The 23,842-nt window shown below is 40.4% G+C and overlaps 1 protein-coding gene across 4 annotated transcripts; it reads left to right on the top strand.

The window, feature by feature from the left end:
- The first annotated feature begins 400 nt into the window (after positions 1–400).
- On the top strand, positions 401–23,840 carry LOC118311310 (coiled-coil domain-containing protein 178). Of its 4 annotated transcripts, none has more exons than XM_035635065.2 (23): positions 401–579; positions 859–1,002; positions 3,445–3,581; positions 3,676–3,734; positions 3,816–3,895; positions 4,266–4,469; positions 4,591–4,811; positions 5,762–5,904; positions 8,295–8,448; positions 8,533–8,628; positions 9,077–9,213; positions 9,342–9,525; positions 9,608–9,670; positions 9,951–10,079; positions 10,194–10,307; positions 10,544–10,689; positions 10,852–11,011; positions 13,623–13,772; positions 16,996–17,130; positions 18,175–18,253; positions 19,445–21,728; positions 21,944–22,063; positions 23,700–23,840. In XM_035635065.2, exons 2-21 carry the CDS (start codon positions 945–947, stop codon positions 19,501–19,503), a joined length of 2,508 nt encoding a protein of 835 aa, XP_035490958.2. In that variant the 5' UTR covers positions 401–579; positions 859–944; the 3' UTR covers positions 19,504–21,728; positions 21,944–22,063; positions 23,700–23,840. The 4 variants fall into 4 exon arrangements, with proteins under 4 accessions (XP_035490958.2, XP_035490959.2, XP_035490957.2 ...); XM_035635066.2 differs by having other exon boundaries at positions 401–562; positions 23,559–23,831; XM_035635064.2 differs by having other exon boundaries at positions 23,559–23,831.
- Positions 23,841–23,842: the final 2 nt, after the last annotated feature.

The raw sequence follows: 23,842 nt of genomic DNA, 5'->3' as shown, positions 1-23,842 counted from the left end.
ATTTATATTTTTGATACTTCTATTCCTTATATTTGAATAGCATTTCGTGGTTCCTATATTTCTATATTTGTATTTCTCAAATGTTTTTATTTGTATGCGTGTTGTGTGCCCGATACCTTTGCTGCTGAAACACGAAATTTCCCACACTCAAAGTATCTCTTCATCTATCTAAAGGATGATATTTCATCTAACACACCTCATACTAATATGTCGTGTTTACATATGATCATACGCCCACAAAGCCACTGCAAAGCATCTAAATCAAGTCCATATTCACTTCACGTCCCTAATGTGCACAACTCGCCTCTCTGAGCTAAACAGGAAAAAGTACGAACGCTCACTGCTGCTCTTGAACGCAACTCGCTCCCTCCGAAGCGCAGCCCATTGTTACCTAGCAACCGCCACAGAAGATTGACAGAAGCTGCAGTTGATTCATTCGGAGAAAACTTTAATTAAAAAACAAAACAAAAACGACAACGTGATTTTTTTTTGAACAGGACAGTTGCAGCGTGGTCACACGGAAGGAGAAGAAGAACAAGTACAAACTTCGAGCTGAACCACAGTGAGTTGTTAACACAAGTAAGTTGAGCGACAGCCATTTTTCGCTTTCACTTTCTGCCATGACAACCAGCTCATTAATTTGTCATTAGCCAAGTTAATTACACGTTTAACTTCACGTTGGCTAAGAAAGCGAGATGCGTAGATGAGTGAGAGTATCGGCTGCAACTTCTGATACGAGAGAAGTTCAAAACGACATTATTATATATGGTTATTATAATGGCGGGAACATTCTGGTCCACAGCACAGAGAATGTAGGTCCTTGTTGAACGCACATGCTGCTATTCTTTTTCCCCACAGGGCGGTGAAAAGTTGCTTGGGGGAGAGAGAAAAATAAATAAATCGATGATATTATTATCATTCATATCGGAGAAGTTGCAGCAATTATGCCAGACGTCGAACCTCTCAGATACCCGTCAAGAGAAGGACGACCGAGTCAACCAGGTGAGGAACATGGTTAGTTTGTTAACTGACTCAGATGAGCAGTTGGAGTTTAATGTTAGCGACCATTAATGCTGGTTTTTCTTTTAATAAATCAACTTATACACACCACATACACACTTCAGCTGTCAAATGTGATCCACAGTAGAAGATTTTGGGGGCCAGTATATGTAATTACAACAAATTCACACTCAGTAAAAAAAAAATTAAAATAAATGAAATAAATAAATAAATATATATATATAATTTTATTATTAAACATTTAAACAATTAATCTAGATTTTTTAATTCGATTTACTTAGGTCTGTAACCAGTATCAGCGAATGTAGCCAATTTAAGAAACTCAAAAGGCGGTACATTTGATCAATTATGTAAATATGTTAAAAGTAGGCTTCAATTTCCCCCTTATTCTGTTCCATAAATTAATTTCTTCAAGTGAAATACAATGATCCCCCCTCATTTATTCTACCATGTAAATTAATCTCAAATCATTGACTTTCTCCAATTTTTCCACAGCCTTTGGATACTATCAGGAAATATTTGATGAGTGATAGGTAATAATCATAAACGTGCGTTTGTTGGCTCGTGGTATGTTGAATGTTTTTTCTATTTTTTATTCTATTTATTTTTTATTTTTTTACAAAATGAAAATCTGAACATCAGAAACTGACCAGTCTTCCAGCGATGTAATGATGCCAAACGATGTCTCTAATATCACTGACTCGATGGCAGGTGATTGGTCCTCAGACTCACATGGGCCTGTAGTGTGGCTACAATACGCCCGGCCATTATGAAGAGCTAATTCAGCCTGCCACTGACATATTCCCTCACCAACCTGCCACCCCACCTGGTTCTTTCACTGTGTATTATTCATCTAAACTGCTCAGCAACAGATGGCCTTTATTTCTGGTGCCCACCTCAATTTTTGTCTCGACTCTCCTCAGCTCACTCGCTGGCCACTCGACTAATTAATGGAGAATAATGGTATTGTGTATCAACTCAGGTGGGGACGGATTTAACTAGTTCCACATTAAGGGTTTTTGACCTACCCTTTCTTTTCTGATTAGATTAAGTATTTGTTTGCAGGTCCTCGAGTTTTTGGTTGCAGCTTCACTGTGCGGTATTGACTATTGTGCACAGTAGACAGAAAATTGTGACTACTACACCCATAGAAAAGCTGCAAGGCCACATCAAATGTAACCGTCTTCACTTTTTCAGCAAGACGGGAATAAAAAAAACATCATCTGGTTCAGGTCACAAAACCACTTGACGCTTGAAGATAGTGTTGATGTGTGTCTATACACTTTTTCTCCCTGGTAGCGGACACTATATCCAGGGCTGGTCCTCACCCTGCAAAGTTGAGTAAGCAAGCACAGGTAAAAATGAGTTTGGGCGCAAGGAAACACTTTTCACCCCTTGTTCTTCAGATACAACCCAACCCAAGGATAAGAATCACACTGTTAGCCTTGTGAGATCTGAGGAATGCCCCCCCCATTCCTCAGATCTCACAAGTTGCAGCTCAGAAGAGCCCATTTGGTTCTCTTAGACGTGTTTTGAAGACTGGATGCACTGATCAATTAATCCAGGTAGTAGAAGGAGATTTCATTCCCAAGTAAGACATTGTAGCCTTTAACAATATATCACATATACACCTTGACAAATACAGCAAAGAGCTGGGCCTCAAAATAAATTAATGGAAAACTCAAATAAAAAAATATTACCTCCATCTTACAGTTTAAAACAGAGTGAGAATTTACGTTGTACCGTGCAAAGTTGTCAGTTGAACTAAAACTGACGCTATGTTATACTGCATGTAAATTATCATCCTAAAAAACAACAACAATTTTCTAAAGAGAGAAGTTTCCAGTAGTATATCACTATTCAAATTTGAACATTTGACTCAGATTGTAATAAAAGCTGTGTTTTTGGTGGCACATGCTGTATTTTGAAATAAGGTCCAAGTAAAATTATTAATGAATGAATAACGGTTTTGAATCCACCTGATATAGTCAAAAGTCAGTATTGAAATCTGCACATTCACGTGTATATTGCAACACTGCACCACTTGTTTTTTTGTTTTCCTTTCCACCCTTGTTTGCAGCCAGATGGCGTCCTTTCACCGCTAAGAAATGTGCCCTTAGGTTTTTCTTGAGATGCTCAAGTTAGTTGTCCCTGATGCTTCCAACACATTGCAGTCTGTGCAAACCGAATCGAAGGGAAAGAAAAAATTATCAGAGAACATCTTTCACAGCTAAATACATTTGTGTAATTATTTTTTGGAATAAAGTTAATGAAGTAGGGTGAGTATTTTTTCCAGCAACATTATACGTCCCATTGCTGGAAGGTTTGTTCATTTGCTATTTATCATACATTTCTCAGTAAATTGTTCCATTGTGTAAAGAAAAGCTGTCGGTAGCTTCTCAAGTTTTGTTCATCTTCCTCAAGATCAAGCAGATCTTCAAGTCGTGTGCTCTGGTAGACGTCGCACCTGCGCTTTGCTCAACAGTCCCTCACCATGTGTCAACAAGGCTATTCACCATATGCAAGAGCTGAAAATGACTGTGGAAAATTGGTGTCAACAGGTAAACTGATGTCAGATGTGGTCAAACACAAACATTCTGATAGGAGTACAAAATTAAGTCTAAAGTGCTTTTTCCCGCTTTTGATTTGTTCAAGAGTGGAAAATATCAACCACCTGCTGACCAGAACAAGCACCAATACAGCAAAACCTCAAGGTGAAGTCTTTCATTGTTGTTTTTTCATTTTTTATATTCGGTATATGAAAATATGACGTGAGTGTAACTGCTCTTTTACAGATTTCAACCCAGACACTCAGACACCGAATCCGTGACGTCTACAGAGTTGTTTGTCGAAGGCGTCGCAATTAGCACAAGAGGTGAACAATTATTTTTTTCGAATACCACGAGGTCATCTCTAAATGATTTATTATTGTTGTGCCACAGTGAAGCAAACACGGACGCCTTTGACGCCCATGCAGGTAATAGAGCAGCATTAAGTGGAGAAGCTCTAGGTTTGGATGACGTTTCATTCATTTGTCAGTGTGACAATAACGGAAGTCCCAGTTGACATCTCAATCAAAAATGATATACTTGCCAGTATTCAATTATTTATAAATCACATTGGAGTTGGCCAGTTCATGTTTGCATAGCTAACAAAACTGCAAATCTGTTTTACCTACTCATATTGTTGTTTGAGTGGAAAGCGATGGTATCATTTAATACAGTGTTCAATTTTCCATCCTCTAGGAAATTGTCCATTATCGCCACTGTTGAAGAAAATAAATGACGTCCTCAGAGAGGTTGTGTGTCTGATTGAGCGGCTGGAGGCTGATCGGCAGTTTGCAGACGAAGCTCTCCACAAAGAGAAGAGGAGAAAAAGATTTTTGGAGAACAAAGTCAACAGCATCTCACTGTGGAAGCAACAAGAGCATTCTTTCGTTGTCAAAAAAGGTCAGTGACCGTTAGACGGTTAATCATCTCATTCTGGACCTGTTCCTTGCATCACATTAGCATTGCGATCCTGTTGTCCAACACTACAAACCACACTGTTGCTCCACTAATTCTTTTCTAGAGCACGAGGCTTGCAACAGAGAAATCAGTGGACTGAAGTGGCAGCTGAAATTGGAGAAAGAAAAGCTCGACCAGGCCCAAGGGAAACTATCAAACGCCGAGGTGTTGAACCTGCATTTGCAAGAGGACATCAACTTTGCCAAAAAACAGATCCCCATCGTGAAAGAAAACCTGGGCCTCCAGAGGACCATCATTGATCGAATCAACACTGCACAAGCAGAGGTAGCTTCTAATTTCATGTATTCTACTGCCATGTTTTCATTTTTAAATACACAAAAGCTGGTAGCCTGTGATTCCAGGGATGTATAGGAGTATAGTTAGTTGTGAGTCCGATGGTGTCAAGCTACATTTTTACAGCTAAACGAGTTAAAGGCCGATGTACAGGACTTGTCTTTTGATAGCTGAATATGATGAAGGTTTCTCAGTTCGAGTTTTTCAGATTCCAACTATAGCCTCTCCCTCACACACCAGCTCTGTCTCATTCTCCCACTCGCTCCTTTTTATTTTTTCATCCACAAGTGACTTGGCATTAGTTATTGCAATGTTTGTTATTTCTGTCCAGTGTCCATCCCGTCCGTAAAATCTGACTGGACTGCCATTAAATTAGGTGCCGACGCTCATCGTCCCCAGACAATGAGTCCTAATAACTTTGATAATGCCCTGACTTTTCATTTAGCTTTTCTTTTGAGCTTTTCTTCCTTTTAATTTCTTTAGTTTACGACAGGATGCATCCGGATTTAATGACCCGATTTAGACTCAGCTGTATTTTTTCGGCTTAATGTTTGCGTGCAAATACTGGCATATATTCTGCGGCAGTGTATTAGTAGAGAGAAGAGTTCAACATGCCACAGCTCAATTTTGACCTGAAAATATTGCAGCTTTATAATTTGTAAGTAAGACACCAGACTGACTCTGTTAGAACAAATTAATTGTTGTGGGTTTTTTCTAATCATATCTCATCAAGTCATTGGCTCAGTTTTCTGAAGATGTTAACCCTGGGATCTCATGTTCAAATATGAATACTCCAAACCTTTTTGTGTTTAGCTTCTGTGTTGGCTTGTAGCAATGGCTCGTTGAGTACAATTCGATAACATGATCATGTATTGTTCATGAAATTATTGGTAATTTGTAAGCTGAGAAAAATAATACACTGTTGACCCATTTTTTTTTAGGCTGATGAAGTACATGCAAAAACACAAAGTGATCTCCTGATGGTTCAGAAGGAGTTAAAAAAGATGCAACTGGATGCCAACAATGAAAAAATAGCACTGGACCATGAACTGTTGGCGAAGAAGAATCAGCTGGCTAACAGAGTGTGAGTATCTGTCCTGACTGTCGTGGAATAAAAACAACAGGTTTTACCATTAGAGTAGTAAAGCTGAGTAGACAGGAGACGTGTTTCATGAAATGTCTAATTTGGCTTTCAATTTCGAGTACAATTACAAGTCGAGTCAGTAGTAACACCAGAAACTGCAGACTGCTCTACTGTACAGTACGCTCAGCCTCACCAATAGGTTTCACTTTCAAATCATGGGGCTCAGTCTAAATTCAACCTAGACATTTTTTTTAAAAACTCCCTACAAATAGGTGTCCTGATATCCCAAAATAATTCATTTGCAATTGTTTTAACATTAATATTAGGATATTTGATACTAATGAAACCAGTTTCAGTTGTGTTATAAAACTAAGAGCTCATAATGATAAAGTAAATAAAGCATTTAAGGTTTTCTTCCCGCTTTGTAAAAATCCTTTACACTTGAAGATGTATTATGTGCGCTCCTCTCAGAACCTCATCCACCAACCTTTGAAATGTTGCTGGTGCTCCCACGAAGTTGTTGACATTCTTTTTGGTCTACCCATTGCTCCAGAAGAAGATTTCATGCTACTTCTGGCCATCTGTGGTTTACAAGGCTCAAGTTTAGCTGAATTTGAGGGGAAGAAACTATGTCTCGGGTTCCTTGCTCTAACACCAACAGGTTTACTGTACCTAGTGGAGTGGATGAAAGCTTCAGCCAAATCTGCTGCTTCTTTAGAAGTCTTTGGGTTGCGTTCCTTGATCCAGGTGCGAAGCTCAGGATTCAGGACTTTGAGAAACTGCTCCATGATGATGACCGCTCCAATTTGCTCCTTTGTCTAGGCTTCTGGAGCCGTCCACTCACCATAAAAGGCCTTCATACGGACCTGCAGCTCTTTAGGCATCTCCCGCTGTCCCAGCACACTGGAACCATACTCGATTGGTCCCTGCACTGATTTAAAATTTTGTGAAAGATAGCATACTTTACTTCTGCATAGTCTAAGGTGTCATTGATATCCATAGCTACATATGCAGAATGGGCTTTACCAGTTAGCAGAGTAGCTAGGTGAAGAGCCCACTCATCCTGAGGCCACTGACAGGCATGAGATTTTTAAAAAGTGATCAAATAATGTTCAATGTTCTCACCTTGGATGAAAGGCCGCATCTTGGATCCTCTCCAGCCAGGAAACCGCTCCAGACTGGCATGTGGTCGTCCCATAGCGGACTGCAATGGATCAGCCTCAGGCCCAACTTTGTTTGATGGGTAGTGGGCTGGCTCAGCTCTAATCTCAATGGCTGCTGGACTTGATCTGCTGCTGACTGCCTTGATGGTCCTGTTATACCTCTTGTTAAAACTTGGTAAACTTGTGAACGTATTCGCCTTCAATTTAAAACTTGTAGGAGGCAAACTCAGCAGAAGCTGTGTCCAGGTCTGACTAGTGTTTATTTGACAAAAAGAAAATGGTCCCATGTTACATGTGTAACCAAAAATATGTATAAAAGAAACAAAATAACAGTTAAATCAGCTTAACGGAACAAAATGTAACACACACTAGAGTAACTTAAAGTAACTTAAAGTAACATCACCTGTACATGGCTACACACTGACATCCTCTCCCCTGAGGGTTAAGAAGGCAACTGCTTAAATAGTCTCTTCCATCAGCAGGTGCCAACCCGGACTGTACCATCTCTGCTCACCACTCCTCTTCTGAAAGCAGGGAAATGGATGTTACCAATTTACACTTTAATTAAATGGCATATAGTACAGCTCGCCACAAAGTATACAATGAACAGTTTGCTTACCACAATTCATACAAAATAAAGTAAATAATACTGTGAAAACCCACTACAACTCCCCTTCACAAATGGTTGCCCCCAGTGACATCACTGCTGATGTCACCTGGGGTATAGATACAGGAAGTGTTTGAGCACCTCCTCCTTTTGTTCCTGGAGCACATGGTGGGTAAGGTGAGTACCAAAAAAAGGATTGTTTAACTTAAAACGAACCAATAAACACTTAACTATACTGTTACTGTTTTTATTGAATGAAGATTGTATGTGAATGTGAATTGTATCTAAGATAATACAAAACACAAACAAACCCGGGAAGGCATGTGCCTGCAAGCTAAAACTTCAGGAGATACTTTGGTGAAACAAACAATTCACAAACAAGCATGGTTGAATTATATGAAATATGGCAACTGAAAAAAGGTCCACATTACGTGTTCTCCCACATTTTGTCACATATTGTAAATTATTTGCTTACAAGATGTTGTGCATCGTGTGGTTTGTGATATTATTGCTATCATGGGAAAAATATCATGATAATACATTGTGATATACCGTGTGATTCTTAAAATTCATCCAACAAACCTAATAACTAAGGACAAAATTGTTTTTCTCTCATGCAGGGAGGAGCTAAACCAGTTGACGATGCTTGAGAAAAGCATATGTGCTGAAATAAATGTTGCTGAAAAGACCATTGCTGTTACAGAAGAAAAGTGCGCAGACATAAGGCAACGTATCCCTGAGATGATAGAGCTCGAGAAAACTGAAAAAGACCAGGTTACTTAATGTCCTTATTTTAATTTTTTATTTAGCTTTCAGCAATATATGTAGTCAAATTCATGTTTTTTTCCCGCTTTACAGATTTTGCATTTGAAACTTCAAATTGAGGATAAAATGCAAAAGAACAAGAAGTTAAGAGGGAAAGTAATTGCATTGCAAGAAGATGTTGAGAGATCTGTAAGTATTGTCACAGTAGCAGACTTCACCCCCATTCACCTAACGTTGCATATGGCAATTCACGGAAAATTGTATAATTTTTCATGATGTCATTATCAAGTTTACTACAGATTGTATTCTATGGACCTGTAGTGCTATTGCTTGAGGACCTCTCAGAAAAATTCCATAAATTTCTGTATACAATTTCCCAAGTTATGGTCATTGGATATACTGAAAATTGATACTGTGACCATGAAGTTTGACTTTAAAGGTCAAATGTGGTATCTGACCTCCGAATTGGCTCTAGTTTTGATATGTATGGTCAAGTGGTTGATAGGTCACTGCTAGAAGCAGTGACCTATCATATCCATAATAACTCGTATATGAAGTTATATAAAGATTAAAAAATGTTAAACATTTGGATAAGTGCATCCACTCAGTGGCATACTGTATGTTCTATTATCCTCAGAAACTTAATGGGGAAGCAGAGGTTTCCTGCCTAGAAGAGCAGCTCCATTCAAAATCGAATGCTTTTGCAGCTCTCCGTAAAGAAAACATGGAGTATGAACAGAATGTTGAAGACTACAAGACAAGAATTTCTGAGAGGTACAATGTCAAGGACAAAGCCTGTAGAGAGACATGCAGCATCATTTATTGGATATTACTACACACAGCGGTAGGCCATGTGTTTGGTTACCATTGCTTTACTGCATGCTTTATTATTTTTTTGTTAGTGAGAAAGCAGTGAGGCAGATGCGCAAGGAGAGGAAGCAGATGCTCCAGAAAATCACTGACAATGATGAGCAGTGGGAAAAGGCCAAGAAGGAAGTGACCCAAGTTGTAGCCCGGCACAGTGTCACCCAGACGAAGTTGGACGAGCAGGAGCAGCTCACCTTCATGGAAGAACAGAGGGCCAGGGTCAGCGACAGCATGTTGTACATGTTCTATGTGCTAACTGCCTTCTCCAGTTGTTACTCAGCGCCCTCTCTATGCTCCACAGAAGGAGATGGAAAACCTGAGGAGCAATCTGACAGGTCAGATAACTGTCCTGGAACTACTCAAGGTGAACTCACCAGGCACTTCACATTCTTCACTCTGAGAAAATGCAAAGGAAGATTCGAATTGCAAACTTTTTCAGTTTTTATGCAACCGTTTGATTGCATAGGCTTATAGCCACAGCATGTTGTCATGGAGACAAAAGCTTCACAAAGCACAGTATCAATTAAAACAGAACATTTTAAGTTTCATAATTGCTTTTTTTCCCTTATTATTTTTTACCCCCTGTTCATGTTTTAAGAATAAAAGACGATGACATTCTGCTTCGTATTTGTCTCTTGCATCAGGCTCAGTGTGCAGATACCGAGGAGGGACTGAAACGACAGAAAAGGAGCTCAGAGCTAACCAATCGAAAACTTCACAAAGATTTTGAAGATGCATATTCAGCAACACAAGCTTTACAGATGAAAGTTGAGGTACTGGTAAAGCTTGATAATAATCAATCTTATAATAATCTGATCTTAAATCTCACAATTTATAATTGTTGTGTAGGAAAACTGCATTTGTGATCTGTTTTTTTTTTTATAAAGAAAACCAAGAAAGTGATGGCAAATTTGGAGCAGATTCACTGCGATCACAGGAATGCGTTACACAACCTTGAGAGGGAGAAAAAAGTCCGAGGTGACCGCCTGAGAGCTGCACAGGTAAGAGAAGAACAGGATTAAGGCTCGCACACACCAATTCGTCTGGAGTCTAAGAACAAGTTGCTACGTCAGGTTTATTCAGTAGAGCTCATTGGGCACCAAGCTACTCACAGCTATTTATCATCTGATTTTTTGTTGTTGTCGTTGAACAAAATAATCTCTTGCTCTAAGCACTTTGAACAAAAATAAGGTTGGCAGGCGTTTTATCCAACACCAATGCTACTCTTTGTTTACAGGATTTACACGCTGCAACTATAAAGAGATATGACAACGCTCTGGGCAGGATCAGTGACCTTAGGAAGAAGAGCAAAGAATACCAAGATGCTTCGGATAAAATGGAAGAAATAGTTGAAAGCATGCCAGAAGTCATAGAGGAACTTCAGTAAGATTAGTTTTAGTAAACACTCAACAAAATTTTTGGGATTAAGGAACTGACTGCAACTAGGCTGGCTGTTTCTCAAATAAAAACTTTGCCTATAGCTGTAATAAGAGTGATAATTTTAGAGGATTAATATTATTGTAAATGTCTTATTTCTCCTTCCAGAAGTGTGTTCGATGCGGTGGCTTTCAAAAACAAATCAGCTGCTCTCATAATGAGCACCTTGCAGTCTGATATTAATAACTGCCAACGACAAACACAGCGATCCATGCAGACACACACTGCTCATGTTACAGCGAGGAGGAAGAAAATGGAAGAAACCAAGGTAACAAAGATATTGTTCCCTATACCTCTGTGGAAACAGGGCTTTTCTTTGTGTCGTATGCTGTGAAATCAGAGGCAAGCTGTAAAAAAACATCTCATTGTTTGTTTGTTTGTGGATTAGTGTCAGCGCATTGCTTGTCACAATACTTCTCTTAAGATGCAGAGGAAAGAGCTGTGTGCAATTAAAATTACAAGCCATGGCCATCTTGTTTAAGTGCTTTTCCCACAAATGACAACTCACTGTTGTTATAGTCTTTTGTCTGGACGAATTTGATGATGCGTGTCGTGGTGAGAAGCTTTGCCTATTTTGTTACCTGTAGGCCCACATTTTTAAATAGCAATTTTCAACATAGGCATACGGTTCACAATACAAAGTAAGCATATAATCAGGACTTTATGGATATCAGTGTCACAAACGGCCTCTTGTGTATGTTGTGCACAAAATGGCATGTGTTTGAACACTCCCTTTTGTAAGAGAAACCCCCTGTTTATTGTAGGTTTTCATCTGCAGGATTATCAGCCCCAGCCAGAGCCTCTTTGCTGATGGGGGTTTCACATGGCTTATCTAATGTGAAATCGCCATGTGGTATATAGTTTCATTAAACGGTGATCAAGAATGCATTAGTTCAAAACAAGAAAAGGCAATGGAGCTTAAGCCGCCATGCATCCAAGTGCAGCAACTTTAAAGAAGTTGTTGGTGTGAGACAGTTTAAGAATTAGAAGTCTTCCTCATAGACAACTTCCCATTAGCCAGATAAAAATTAGCCATGCAAAAAAAAGGGTTTAGTCTTTTCACTTGATGAAATAAGATGATACAACAACAATACTCCTCACCGAATACAAAGATCAGAGTGAGTCTGAAGGGAATTGGTCACTTTAATCGTTAAAGAACACATAATATCGACATTAGCGTAGCATAATAAGCAGCATGTGCATTCAGAAATCACAGTGCGTGAAGCAGAATGGTCAGACACACTCAAATATGAGGTTTCCTGTGAAGATGCTGACCCAGTACTAAACTCCCATGAGCTCCTGTAGGTTTGCATCTCTTCTTCAAAACACAACAAAGTTATCTGAAAGCCTGATGGCTGTATTAATACAACCTGCAGATGTTTAATTCTAAAGATACAAATGCAGCGTATATTGATGTGGAATGGATTGACCCGTTAGAGATCTGCAGTCAGCTCTGTTGAACCCATACACATCTGACAGGAGCTCAGCTTCCATGCGTGCATCAAATTTTTTTTCTTTCTGATTTGATCAAGGCTTGTCGTTTGTTGAGGACAAAGTAAATAATGCAAAATGCCGACGCAATCAGTTTCTTATGGGCAATGAAGTGTAATTTGCTCCATTTACACTTCACAACAGCGTCAGATGGGCTTTGTCAGTGCTGCATGGAGTAATTAAACCTGAAATCAATAGCAGGCATTTGTCATGTTTACAGCCCCTCTTTCTGCTGGGTTAAACTCATCACTTTAGTGCTGTTCTGTTTTACTGCAGAGACACACTTCATTATGTCTGCAGGTACTGTCGAGATATTCACCAATCACACATCCAGTCCTCGGGAAACGCCGTTCAAATGAAAGGGGGGGGACATGCAGAGAGAGACACACACTCGCTGTGATTTACTTGCTTGATTTCCCACGAAAAGCGTCCGCCGTTGTATGTCTGGTGTTTATATTGCCTTAATTAACAGCACAAACACAGATTGCATGTATTGTGTTATACGCACACATGGCAGGTCAGTGGTAAAAACTAATGTTTCATCTAAATGGTCTTGTGTTGCTACTATACAGTATGTACAGTGCTGTGCAGTATATCGACTCCAGTTTTGTTCCACTGTATAAAATCATTTCTTCTGGTGTCTGTGCCGATTGTGAGTCATGCCAACATTGACCTGAGTGATCATCCAATATGTGTTTTAGACTGTGAACTGTACGTCATGCCGCCTCAGCAGTTGTTCATCTGCCAGTGTGGTCTACAAACGCACCGGTGAAATGGACGTCATGATAGTGAATGTTAACCTCTCGATTTGTAAAATTCACATTTCAGTGTAACACGACCCTGGTTCCAATATTACGTTTTTTTGTATACTGGTGACAGTTCATGATGCTCCGGTCAGATACACCGGATCGTTACCACAATGTGACTGATGTACATGACTGTAAATATGGTTTCTTTAGCCATGTCAATATAGAGTTCAGTGTTTTCACTATGAGATGTATCCATTCAGTCCCAGCAGGCTGCTGACTCGAGTTCTAGTGCCACAGTAATCAATGCAGTGAGGTTTACAGACTAAAAACAACCAAAAAAACAACTGATATCAGACGAGTACCCAGGACATCAGGAGTCCGGTCATATCACCGTTTGCTTTCTGTTTTGGTGGTTATTTCGAATGCTACTGTAAATGTCTTCTTTACCTATTTTGTTTTACTTAATCGTGTGTGTGTGTGTGTGTGTGTGTGTGTGTGTGTGTGTGTGTGTGTGTGTGTGTGTGTGTGTGTGTGTGTGTGTGTGTGTGTGTGTGTGTGTGTGTGTGTGTGTGTGTGTGTGTGTGTGTGTGTGTGTGTGTGTGTGTGTGTGTGTGTGTGTGTGTGTGTGTGTGTGTGTAGGAGGCATTAGAAATTGCACTGACGGAGAACAAACAGCTGGCAATTGAGTACAAACGTCTTAAGAAGAGCCTGATGGAGGCCAGACAAGAGGCGGTGTCAGCACTGAGCAAGAAAAACCAAGAACATACATCTTTCCATTATTACACACAGGTAATGTTCATGTAGCCTTCTGATATATTTAGATTAGTTTTTTTTTTCTCTCTATTTGAACATGTTAAATGTGTGAGTTAGTTGACACACGTTCTGTTTTCCTTATGTTCTAATCCACGTTGTTCTTCTTGGCAGTAACTCCTCTTTGCATGGGCAGTGATTTTAAGGTTTCAGCTTGGGAACCAGTGAGGAGGTTACTGCAGCAATCTTATAATGATTAGATAACTTGCGTGGAGGAGGATGATGGATGTGACATAATGTAATGATAACTATGTAGTTTTGCCCCCAAGGGGAGTAAAGCAAGAGGTTGACGGTACATGGACATACTATAACTTCTAGTTTTTCCTGATTATAGTTTTTTTTTTTAAGGTGGTCGGAGGTGAAACCTTTTATCATTGTATTACAATTTTGCCTCTTGTCAAGGATCGGAGACAAACACAGGTGAAGACCAGACAATGAATGTGTCAAAACAGCATCAGAGGTCTTGACTAGTTGAGGGAGACGACTCAGCAGCATTTTACTGTTTAAATCTTTATAGTCTTTGACACTGTTTAATTGGAATAGAATTGCACATGACAACCATAACAGCAAGTAGGAAGCCACATTGCTCCTGCGATGGAAAAATACATATTATTTATTCCAAGAATGACTAATACCTTTACTTGAGCAATTCCTCATCTAACTGCATGAATGTTATCAAGTGAAAAATGCATGCAAAAATAAAATCCTGTGGACAGGATTTTCCACGCTCATGATCAAAGCCTGATTTTCTTTTACTCCGGATTCAGCCTTCACCATTTTTGTTTGTTTCAACTCTGCACTTCTACAGCAGCAGCCTCTCGGCGAGTGCTTCATGCCTAAATTTAGTTTTTTTCTATAACAAGCTTATGATAAAAAATGTTGCTGAAATGTAGAAGGGGGCCTATTACGTTTAATCTGATTTATACAGGAACATTCAAGCGCTCGTCTTTCATGTTTTAAATTTCCAATTATCCTCATAATGTTTTGCATACATACGTCCTAGTTTGCACTCATGTAACACATGGTCTTTGCCCTTATCAATTCACCCTTAATGTTATTAGGATCATTTGAGGGAACAGAACACGTGTGAATTTATGCAAGTTGTCTCACACCTGTCATTTTTGTAAGTATATAATCTCCTTTATTCTATTCAGCTAAGGGACACAATGAAATTCATCTCTTGAGTATCCTTAAAATATCATCTTGAGAGCAGGCATCCCTGACATATATTTCAGGTGACACTTTTAAACAACCTCCACTATGATTTGAAGGCAGCTTCTATATGACACAAATCCCCGAAAAAGTATACTCGCATTAAGTGCAGACATGCAAAAAAGAGGTTTGTTAAACATTCTGTTGCAAGATTAGATTATTGATCTACTCTGAATACCTGTAATGTTACCTTGCTTATTTGTCCAAAGTGATACAGAAAGTATTTCAAACAAGCAAAGATGAAACTCCTACATATACTGTAATGTTTGGAAGTGGGAATTGGAGACTTTTTTAAACCTTTGTAACATAACCTGTAGTTGATATTCACATGTTAAAGTGCAGGTTATAGGTTCAAACGTTGTCGTATTGAAATACAGCTGATTGTTAGTCAGCGGTGGAATGTAATGAAGGTACTCAATGTACTCATGTACTCAAGCCCCTGAAGTACTCGTATTTTTAGTTTTTTTAATCTTTTTGCTATTTCATCCTTCCACTCTACTATATGTTTGATGCTTTTCATGCTTTTGTATTTATTCATCAGCTTTAGATATTCGTTGATTTACGGATAAATATTTTCTCATAAAAGAAAGAATGAACTTATAAAATATGGTGCATTGTAATAGATTGAACTGCTGAACAGTGAAATACTTCTTACACATTAATGTATCAGTAATAGAAATCCAACAGTTTAACTGCATTATGTAACTGTTGTGACATTTTCAGTGCAGTTATGTTCAGTATTAATACTTTTACTTTGGTAAAGGATCTTAATACTTTGACTTCCCCTGATGGTGTGTAAAAGCATATTCTATATTTATTAGCAGGACACGTGACCCTACAGCCATCAGCTAGGTTTCTGATTGGAGAGCATCATTAGGCACATACTATTCATACTCCATGATAATTGGTGGGGTAAGCATACTGTATATTACTTTATACAGTACTTTATAGTGAAATATTACAGATTGCAGCTTTAAAACACCTGTATTTAAGATACAATTACATTTTATTGAGCCACTACAACAACAAAGTTGTTTGTTGTACAGTAAGTACAGTATGTCCTATTAATTATCCAAATGAAGACACACTTCAAATGGTTGATGTAATATTAACAAGTTGTTTAAGAGCGAGGATGCAGGGAGGTATTTGAAGTCACATCAGGACATGAAATCATTGAAATTCAACAAGTAAAATCAAATGTACCAAACTCTTCCTTTGTTAAGGCAAAAATATATGATTAACTAGCATCTGATATCATGTGCCAGTATGCACCTCTTATAAAACCTCTTTTTGAATCTACTGTACATGTGAGCATTGCTATGTTTAGGTGGAGGCTTTCAGCTCTTGGCTTTGAACAGGGTACACCATAAAGAGCATTCTTGTTATTGTCTTTCCTTCAGGAGCTGATGACTGAGCTAATTCGCTTTAGTTTTCAATGCACTGGGGAACACATTGCCAAGCAATGATAAGCTTTGTAGGAAGAGTAGAGAGATGGAGGGGGGGGGGGGAAGCAATGGCATCTATCAGAATTTAAACCTCTTTGCTTGAAACTGTGTTCAAATAATAAAGCAAGCAGCATGTCTTTCCAAGAGACTAGGAATAATTTCTGGTTTCAGTGGGGGGTTCATGACTCTGTGTGTATGTGTAAAATATGTCTTGAGGGGATTGGTATAAAGTTAAACTGGGTGAAGTAGAAATATTTTACTCATCAGCTTTGCAGTCACAGAGTTTGCCTCGGCTAGAACAAAACTGCTGAAGCATTTAGAGAAAATTAACCCCCCATCCTGGCAGCCAGATGTGACTGGATTCTGATGAGTGCACACGAGTGGGCAGAGAAACCAAGAGACTGTGAAATTCCTGTCAGGCCCGTGTACTGCAGAATGGGCTATTGACTGCTTTCTCTATTCCCCTCCATCATTCTTCTTGAACACTGCCATTAATTTCCTCTCCTGCCTTACCAATTCCTTTTCTCTGCCTTCTCTCCCCCTAGCTCTCTTTGTTGCAGAAGAGGATGCACAAAGCTTTGGTGAAATACTTCAAACAACGCAGCCTCTACAGCCAGGCTGAACTGGACCGGTGCCAGGCTCTCTCTCAAGAGACCAACCGGAAAATAAAAACAGCCCAGGTATTTGTACACATACATGTAAAACAGGCGGGAATACTGCACAAACCAGCACCGTTCATTGTACAAGGCGAGTCCGTACGTGTTCAACTTTTATCCTCGTCTTGGTGTTCTACCGGATGGGAGCGTTTCCCTTTGCATACCACAGTAACTTTGTGTCATGCCTGGTATTGTTGGAGCCTCATCCGGCTAGTCGGTTGCCTTGTGTCTTCATTGAAAAGCAAGGGCGGCCAGGAAAAACCATCCACCGTGGCTCCGTGACTCTCTGCTATGGCGGCCGTTAAAGATGCCACTCTTACATTACAGTCTATACATTCACTCATGAGATCACAGTCTGATGTGATGGATGATGTGTCTTCGGGAGCGCCTATGCGGTGACCCCACGTCTGAGGTTGGCTCTGCCTCTCTAGATAACTCTATATACACAACACATTGTGTTTGGGCATATTGCTTTAACATTTGAGCCTGCAGGCTGTTTAGCGGGGGCATTTCTTGACTTTACCGTCTGTTTCAGAGTCGGTGAGATGCGAATGGTGGATATCAGTATTACAGCTTCTTCTTTTTTTTTTTTTGTGAGGAGAACAACCTTCTGTCTGTCTTGCAGACGAGCAGCAGCTTATTCTGCAAGGTTGAGAAGAAAGGATCTTCAATTAGAGGATAATCGGTGTCTAATCTGTGCTGTGACGTGAGATGAGGTCAAAGCGGACGCGGGGACAGTGATGAATCTTTATGAAATGTTCTGTCCAGCATTACAGCAGAGCCAGGGAGCATGCAGCCATACTATGGATCACTTTATCCCTGTAGGGCATCCCATACCAGTGGCCTAGCTTTGATTTTCAGTTGTAGTCAGTGTCTTTTTTTTGTGTGTAAAAGTCCTATTCAGTCAGTTTCACCAAATCATTATAATTCATCCGACTTTATCAGATATGCTGGAGGAGAAATGTGCAAAGATTTTATTCCAGGGAGTAGCTAGTGCAAATACTATTAAGTGGCTTCCTTCTCAGTTCCTCCTCCTCTGGCTGCTGACATGTTTTTTTTTTTTGATAGGTTTGGTCCAGACATTACAGGGAGCAGCCATGTCTCAGCAGCCCAGCCTCAAAAAGGCCCCAGCAGATCACAGCTCAAGGCAGGGAGGAGTGGGGCACAGGGGGAGGAGCTATCACCGAGCTGCAGAGTGTGAAGGACAAAAGAGCTGGTGTATTCAAGCGCACCACACCGTCACCCGTCACAGCTCAGCACAGGGTCCATCAGAGCAGGCAGCATTCACTTTAAACAGGCTCCTCATGAGCAGTCCAGCTCAGGGTCTACTCACACACACGGAGAAAAACCTTTATGAGTAAAGAAAGAAGACCTTTTTGAGCTTATGAGCACGCGTAAACACGCAACGTGCATGATCACCTAAACATTAAGACCTTGAGTGTGATTCACAAAGAAATGCACTGAAAGGATGCAGACAGTGAGAATGCACCGGGGCTTTTGAGTTGGACAGAGCTAAACACAAAAACTCCCAAGCAGACCTTGATTGCATGATGCACCGATTATCTATAGTTCATCAGAAAGAAATGATGAAATCAAATGAACTGATGCCAGTTCGAACTGGAGTTAAACCGGGGTTGAATCCTGATGAGGCCTGTGCTAATCCATCATGTCCACTTAACCACACAAGCTGAACATAAGCGAGGTCAGGTTAGCGCTTTCACGGCGAAGGCGTGCTCGCATCAGAAAAGCCAAATGGCAGTTTGCTCAAAAGTATCTTGAGGGGAGGAAGGCCTAGGGAACCCTAGGGTGGGTGGTAGTAGTGGGTGGGAGTGGGGGGCGGTGGCGGGCTGTCATCCTGTTACACTCCTGCCAGAACTGGCAGTTCAGCTTTGTGTTCTGCGAGTTTACACCAGGGATGGCATAATTGACAATGGCTAACAGCGGAGAGCAGTGCAGAGCCTTGTTGAATGGCCAGTAATGATTGGAGCAGACGCCCACTGCCCCAGTCCCAGGGGACGGTAATCCAAGATCCTGTTTCTGATATAATTGTTAGTCAGAGAATTTCTGCATGGCTAGGCCGGTTCAGATTCCCAAGCTGGTTGACAGTGCCAGGCAGTTTAATAGAAAAACTGGATGCTGAGGTTTTTAAAACAGTGGAGCGCTGAACCTGGACATGGTTCACCAGGGGCCTCTTGTTCTCCTTCCCCACAAAAAAATAGACGCTACCTTTACTCTCACAGTTGTGGGATGCACGCGGACTTTGTGTCATATAATAGTGAAATAACTGCAATTTTCTTAATTAGTCTCTTCATTTCCGTTTGCTCCTTATTTCAAACAGGGGGAGTTGTCAGAAGAAATTCAGCTCATCGCTGCGTTCCTGCAATCTCTGGCAGATGACTCTACTACCACTGATGAAGCCGGGGTGAACCAACAATCCGGTCCAGATGCGGCTGGATCGAATGAGTAGATGCCTTCAGTTCAAATAGCAGTGTAATTGGACATTCACCTGTACCAGACAACTTACTTACCCTAGCACGCTTCACTATTCCCCCCTCTACACTCGCAGCAGATCCATAACAATGAAACAGGTGACTTTCATGCTGCTGTCAGGACTGATCTAATTTTAGCTGGGTGAATGATTGCAATTGGCTTTGCCTCATCAGATAATTAATCTATGTCACCATTAATTGGAAAAGAGAATAATTACAGGCAGTGTTGACAGAAATTCTACGCTCCTCCAGATTTCAAGATCTAATTACAACTAGTGAAACCCTGTGACCTTAACTAGCACTTAGTACACCGTGCCCACCTTGACCATGCCCATGAAGACCACCGTCTCTGGAAAGAGCCCGTTTTTTGGGGGGTAATCGCACCGCGCGCCCCTGCACTCCCTCCACTCTCCTCACTCCCTGTGAGCTGTCTCCCTCAATCACTTTTCAATATTCAATCTTAATTTTGTGGAAGTTTAGCATTTTCAATGAGCTGGAGATGAATGATTAATGAATAAATTTAAATGCTTCATTTTGTCCATGGATCATTAGTTAAGTCCTTTGTGGGAAGGACCTGAGAAAGGAGTGAAAATTATTGAGACATTAGCCTGAAGCAATCCAGGGGTAAATAGTGTGCACAAAAGGATGTTGTGTGTGCACTATCCACTGGCTTTCCTAAAGAACCCTGGGGAAACACTGTTTTCAATTTGGAATCTTAACTGAATCACATTTAGTTCTTGTGGGAAATTGATTTTTGTTTCATCATGTTTCTGCAATGTCATACTAATGGTAGACAACAGTCGTGCCTGCTCCACACGGACCCTTAAAGAGAGACGCAGAAATGTTTATAGATTAACGATACTTATTTAAATATGATCAAATGCATGACATATTTAAATTCCAGCGAAAAAGAGCAAGAATCTGTAATTAATAATGGTCATCTAGTTCTTGAAAAAGTTCAAGTGCCATTGATATTTATGATGATTTTAGTGGCGTAAAGGTCGGTGCTTTGTGACTGCTCCTTTTATTGCCCTTCTGTCTGCGTCCGGTTGATAGAGATGCTGTTGTCTTGTTGATGTGCCGGATGCCTTTCCGACTAGTGGAGACAGAAGGGGGCAGCATGGACAACACAAGCTCGGAGAGACGCTATCGACCGCAACGTGGCCCATTTGTTTAATTTGTTATAGTACTGTGATTGTTGCATTTAATCTCAGATTGAGTATCATTATTATTTAGTCAAGGAAATACACATGTTTAAGTGTATATATGAACTTTTATAGTCTCTTTTTAAATGAGTATATATATAAAAAAAATTCTATAGCTTTGAATTTACATATAAAATATTATAGTACACATACTATATGATAGAGTAGAGTGACAGGCGCTCTAACGTGATGCCTCATGTGGACTACTCACAAACCCACGATGCAACTAAATCTCCAAAAGCACCTCAAAGAGAAAAATGTTTAGTCCATCTCATATTCCCAGCTGACTATATGGCTATATACATCCTTCCAAAACACATTGGTCTACTCTTCTTGCCTCTAATCAATCCCCTAAATGAATGAAAGCCAGCTACAACCAAATGTCATCACATTTATCTGCAGACGTGCCTCAAAGTGGACACACACCTAAATGCTGCTACTTTAAAGAGGGTGAACTGTGGAAACGCTGACTGCCGCGATGTATTTCCTTTTCATTTAATACGCTTGTTTCCCTAGGATGAGGATGGGATTTACAGCACAAGCCTCACAGTGTTGTTGTATTCAGTGACACATCAATGGCGCTTTTAGAATTTTCTAACAAAAGTTTTTACAAAAGCGTATATTTTCAAAAGACACGTTGGGAGAAAATCTGATTTACAGGCGGCATGATTCTGAGCCCGGCACCGCCATGCAGACGATGGGCCCGTCTCGTTTGGATTCACCCCAGCGACCCCCCCCCCCCCGATCGCTGATGCGAAGCCAAGTGAATCAGAGCAACGTTCCGACTCCTCCAGCTAACCCAAATTCTGTTTTTGAAGATCTTTTTAAAAAGCCAGGAAGATGGAGGTGTCCTCTCAGACCCGTCCCGTCTTTGTCCATGAGCAAGTGGAGAGTTGAGCCATGGAGCTGATGGAGTCAAGGAAAGAATGTGAGTGAAGAGAGGTGCTACTGTGTCTAAAATATCAATGAGGGAAATGCTGCCAGGTTTTGGAACACACGAAAGGGAATAGCTCTTCTGTTGACATAGAGGACCAGGCAGTTCTGCACTGTTGGTAACCATTAATATCTTTTATCTTGTGGAGAGCATTTTTTTCTTCTTTGACAAATTAATTCTTAATATTATCTACTATTTATTCCCCACAGAATTGATGCAGTGCAGCAAGTTATTAGGGAGAGTGTTCCTTGAAAGTTTAGGCGACTACAGCATCTGTCATTCAGTCATACTGTGCGGGCGTAACAATACACTGGAACTGTGTTTGCCAGGTGAGTCCTCAATGTGCAACTCCACAGAAAACATGCCAAACAAACTCATCAGTAGAACAATACATGGTCCTCGTGTTTTCACACCCGTTTGATTTCAAAGATATTTATCTTAACAGGATAATAATTTGTGAAAGTCCCTGACATTTGTGGCTAGCTAGCATGATAATAAATCCATGGCTTGGAACATTTTTTAGTTAATTAGAGTCAATCAATCCAAACTTTTCTCACTTACCGGTGTGAAACCAGAGTATAATGAGCAGAAATCAGCATGGTGATTGGAAAACACAAATTACAGCTGTTAAAGAGAAACTCATCCACTTTTCTTCTGTTGATGCCAATGCCTGCTGCGAGGATTTAAAATTAGCATGGCATTCCTTTAATGGATGTTGGGGGAATGTGAGCCTCTATAATTAAAAAACCTGTTAATATCCTCGCCAGGCTAAAATAAGAGGGGCTAGTATTATTCCATGACAACTCTTTACAGGAGGACCAATTGGTCAGATGACTTTTAAACCAAAACTGTGTCTTGCGTTTATTTAATTTTTCTTTTATCACCGAACACTGCTTACACACAGCGTATGCTATTTACATGATATATTAGTAATGTAGTTTCCCTGTTTATCTGTATTATGAGGAAATGAAGTAACGCTACATAATGGTGTGTGACCATACCAGTGAGGTCGTCAGCACTGCTGCCTCAGTACGACCATGTGGCATATTAATGAACTGTCCTGATATATATGGGGGGACAGTCTTTGCCGTTAAAGCCTGTGTATGTCTATGGTCAGGACTACATTCATATTATTCTTGGCATATTCCATGCACCTTATAGTCATGGTGTAACGATGTGAGTAATAACCTGATGATATTAACAGCACCCTGCAATAGGGCCTTTATCTGATCTAGGCTCCCAGACAGTGGTACGATATGACCCGGCTGCCAGCGGCTGCGGCGTATATGTGACCTCGCTGCTGGATGTAATTTCCTCAAGAGTTCCTGGAAAGGGAGAGCTTATGTTGTTGAGCTCATGTCGTCGAGGCTGGTAACAGCAGCTTGCCATTGTATTAATTATTGTCAGGGAATCCAAGGGGTGTAGATAATACAGAATGCACTGGTCGGTCCCATTTGTTTCACTTGTCAGTGGAGTGAATAATTGGGAGTGCTGACCATATTAGGCACTGAGAATTTCTAAAAGATACGACGCAAACAGTCGCAGCACAAAAGTATGGCTCGGAAATTAAATAGCTTAAAAGTCTGAGAATTTCAAATCGGTGTGGAATAATTTGCCGGCGTGCCATTGCCAAAGGAATTTACTGAAGTTTAACATTAATTCAGATCCACAGTGACACATGTCATTTAGAATTAATTACTAATTATTTATTGACTAATTAGTAAATTACAGAAATTATGTTTAGAAATAACACATGGCACTGCAACGATGCGTCTCTTTTCGAGAAACCTAAAAACATAAAACACACTATATTTGCTTTTGCAGATATGCGTCGGATGTTTTGAACCCCAACTTTGCTCTTTAAAGACTTGAGAGCATTGATACGGTTGCAGTCGAAGGGGGTTGCTAATACAATGGGGCTCATCTTGCAATTCTCCCAAGAAATAACTATCAGTCCTGCTACAGCGGCTCCAGCGTCCCTAGGTGACCGCGCCACTGAGCCCGTGCTCGCTCCATCGCACCCCACTCCACGCCTGCTGCCACCCTGAAGGTAGATGCATCACGCTGGGGAGACTGCGCAACAGCAGCCCCCCCTCCCCCCCCCAACA

This window comes from Scophthalmus maximus, chromosome 5, assembly GCF_022379125.1.
Source record: "Scophthalmus maximus strain ysfricsl-2021 chromosome 5, ASM2237912v1, whole genome shotgun sequence".
Classification (NCBI taxonomy): Eukaryota; Metazoa; Chordata; class Actinopteri; order Pleuronectiformes; family Scophthalmidae; genus Scophthalmus; species Scophthalmus maximus.
The sequence above is the reverse complement of the archived record's forward strand: the minus strand, read 5'-3'. Positions and strand labels throughout refer to the sequence as shown.

Excerpts from the sequence above, each read along its gene's own strand:
- LOC118311310 (XM_035635065.2), top strand. The coding sequence starts at position 945 with ATGCCAGACGTCGAACCTCTCAGATACCCGTCAAGAGAAGGACGACCG. Across the intron at positions 5,905-8,294 it reads AATCAGCTGGCTAACAGAGT|GGAGGAGCTAAACCAGTTGA; the intron begins GTGAGTATCTGT and ends TCTCTCATGCAG. Across the intron at positions 11,012-13,622 it reads AGAAAATGGAAGAAACCAAG|GAGGCATTAGAAATTGCACT; the intron begins GTAACAAAGATA and ends GTGTGTGTGTAG.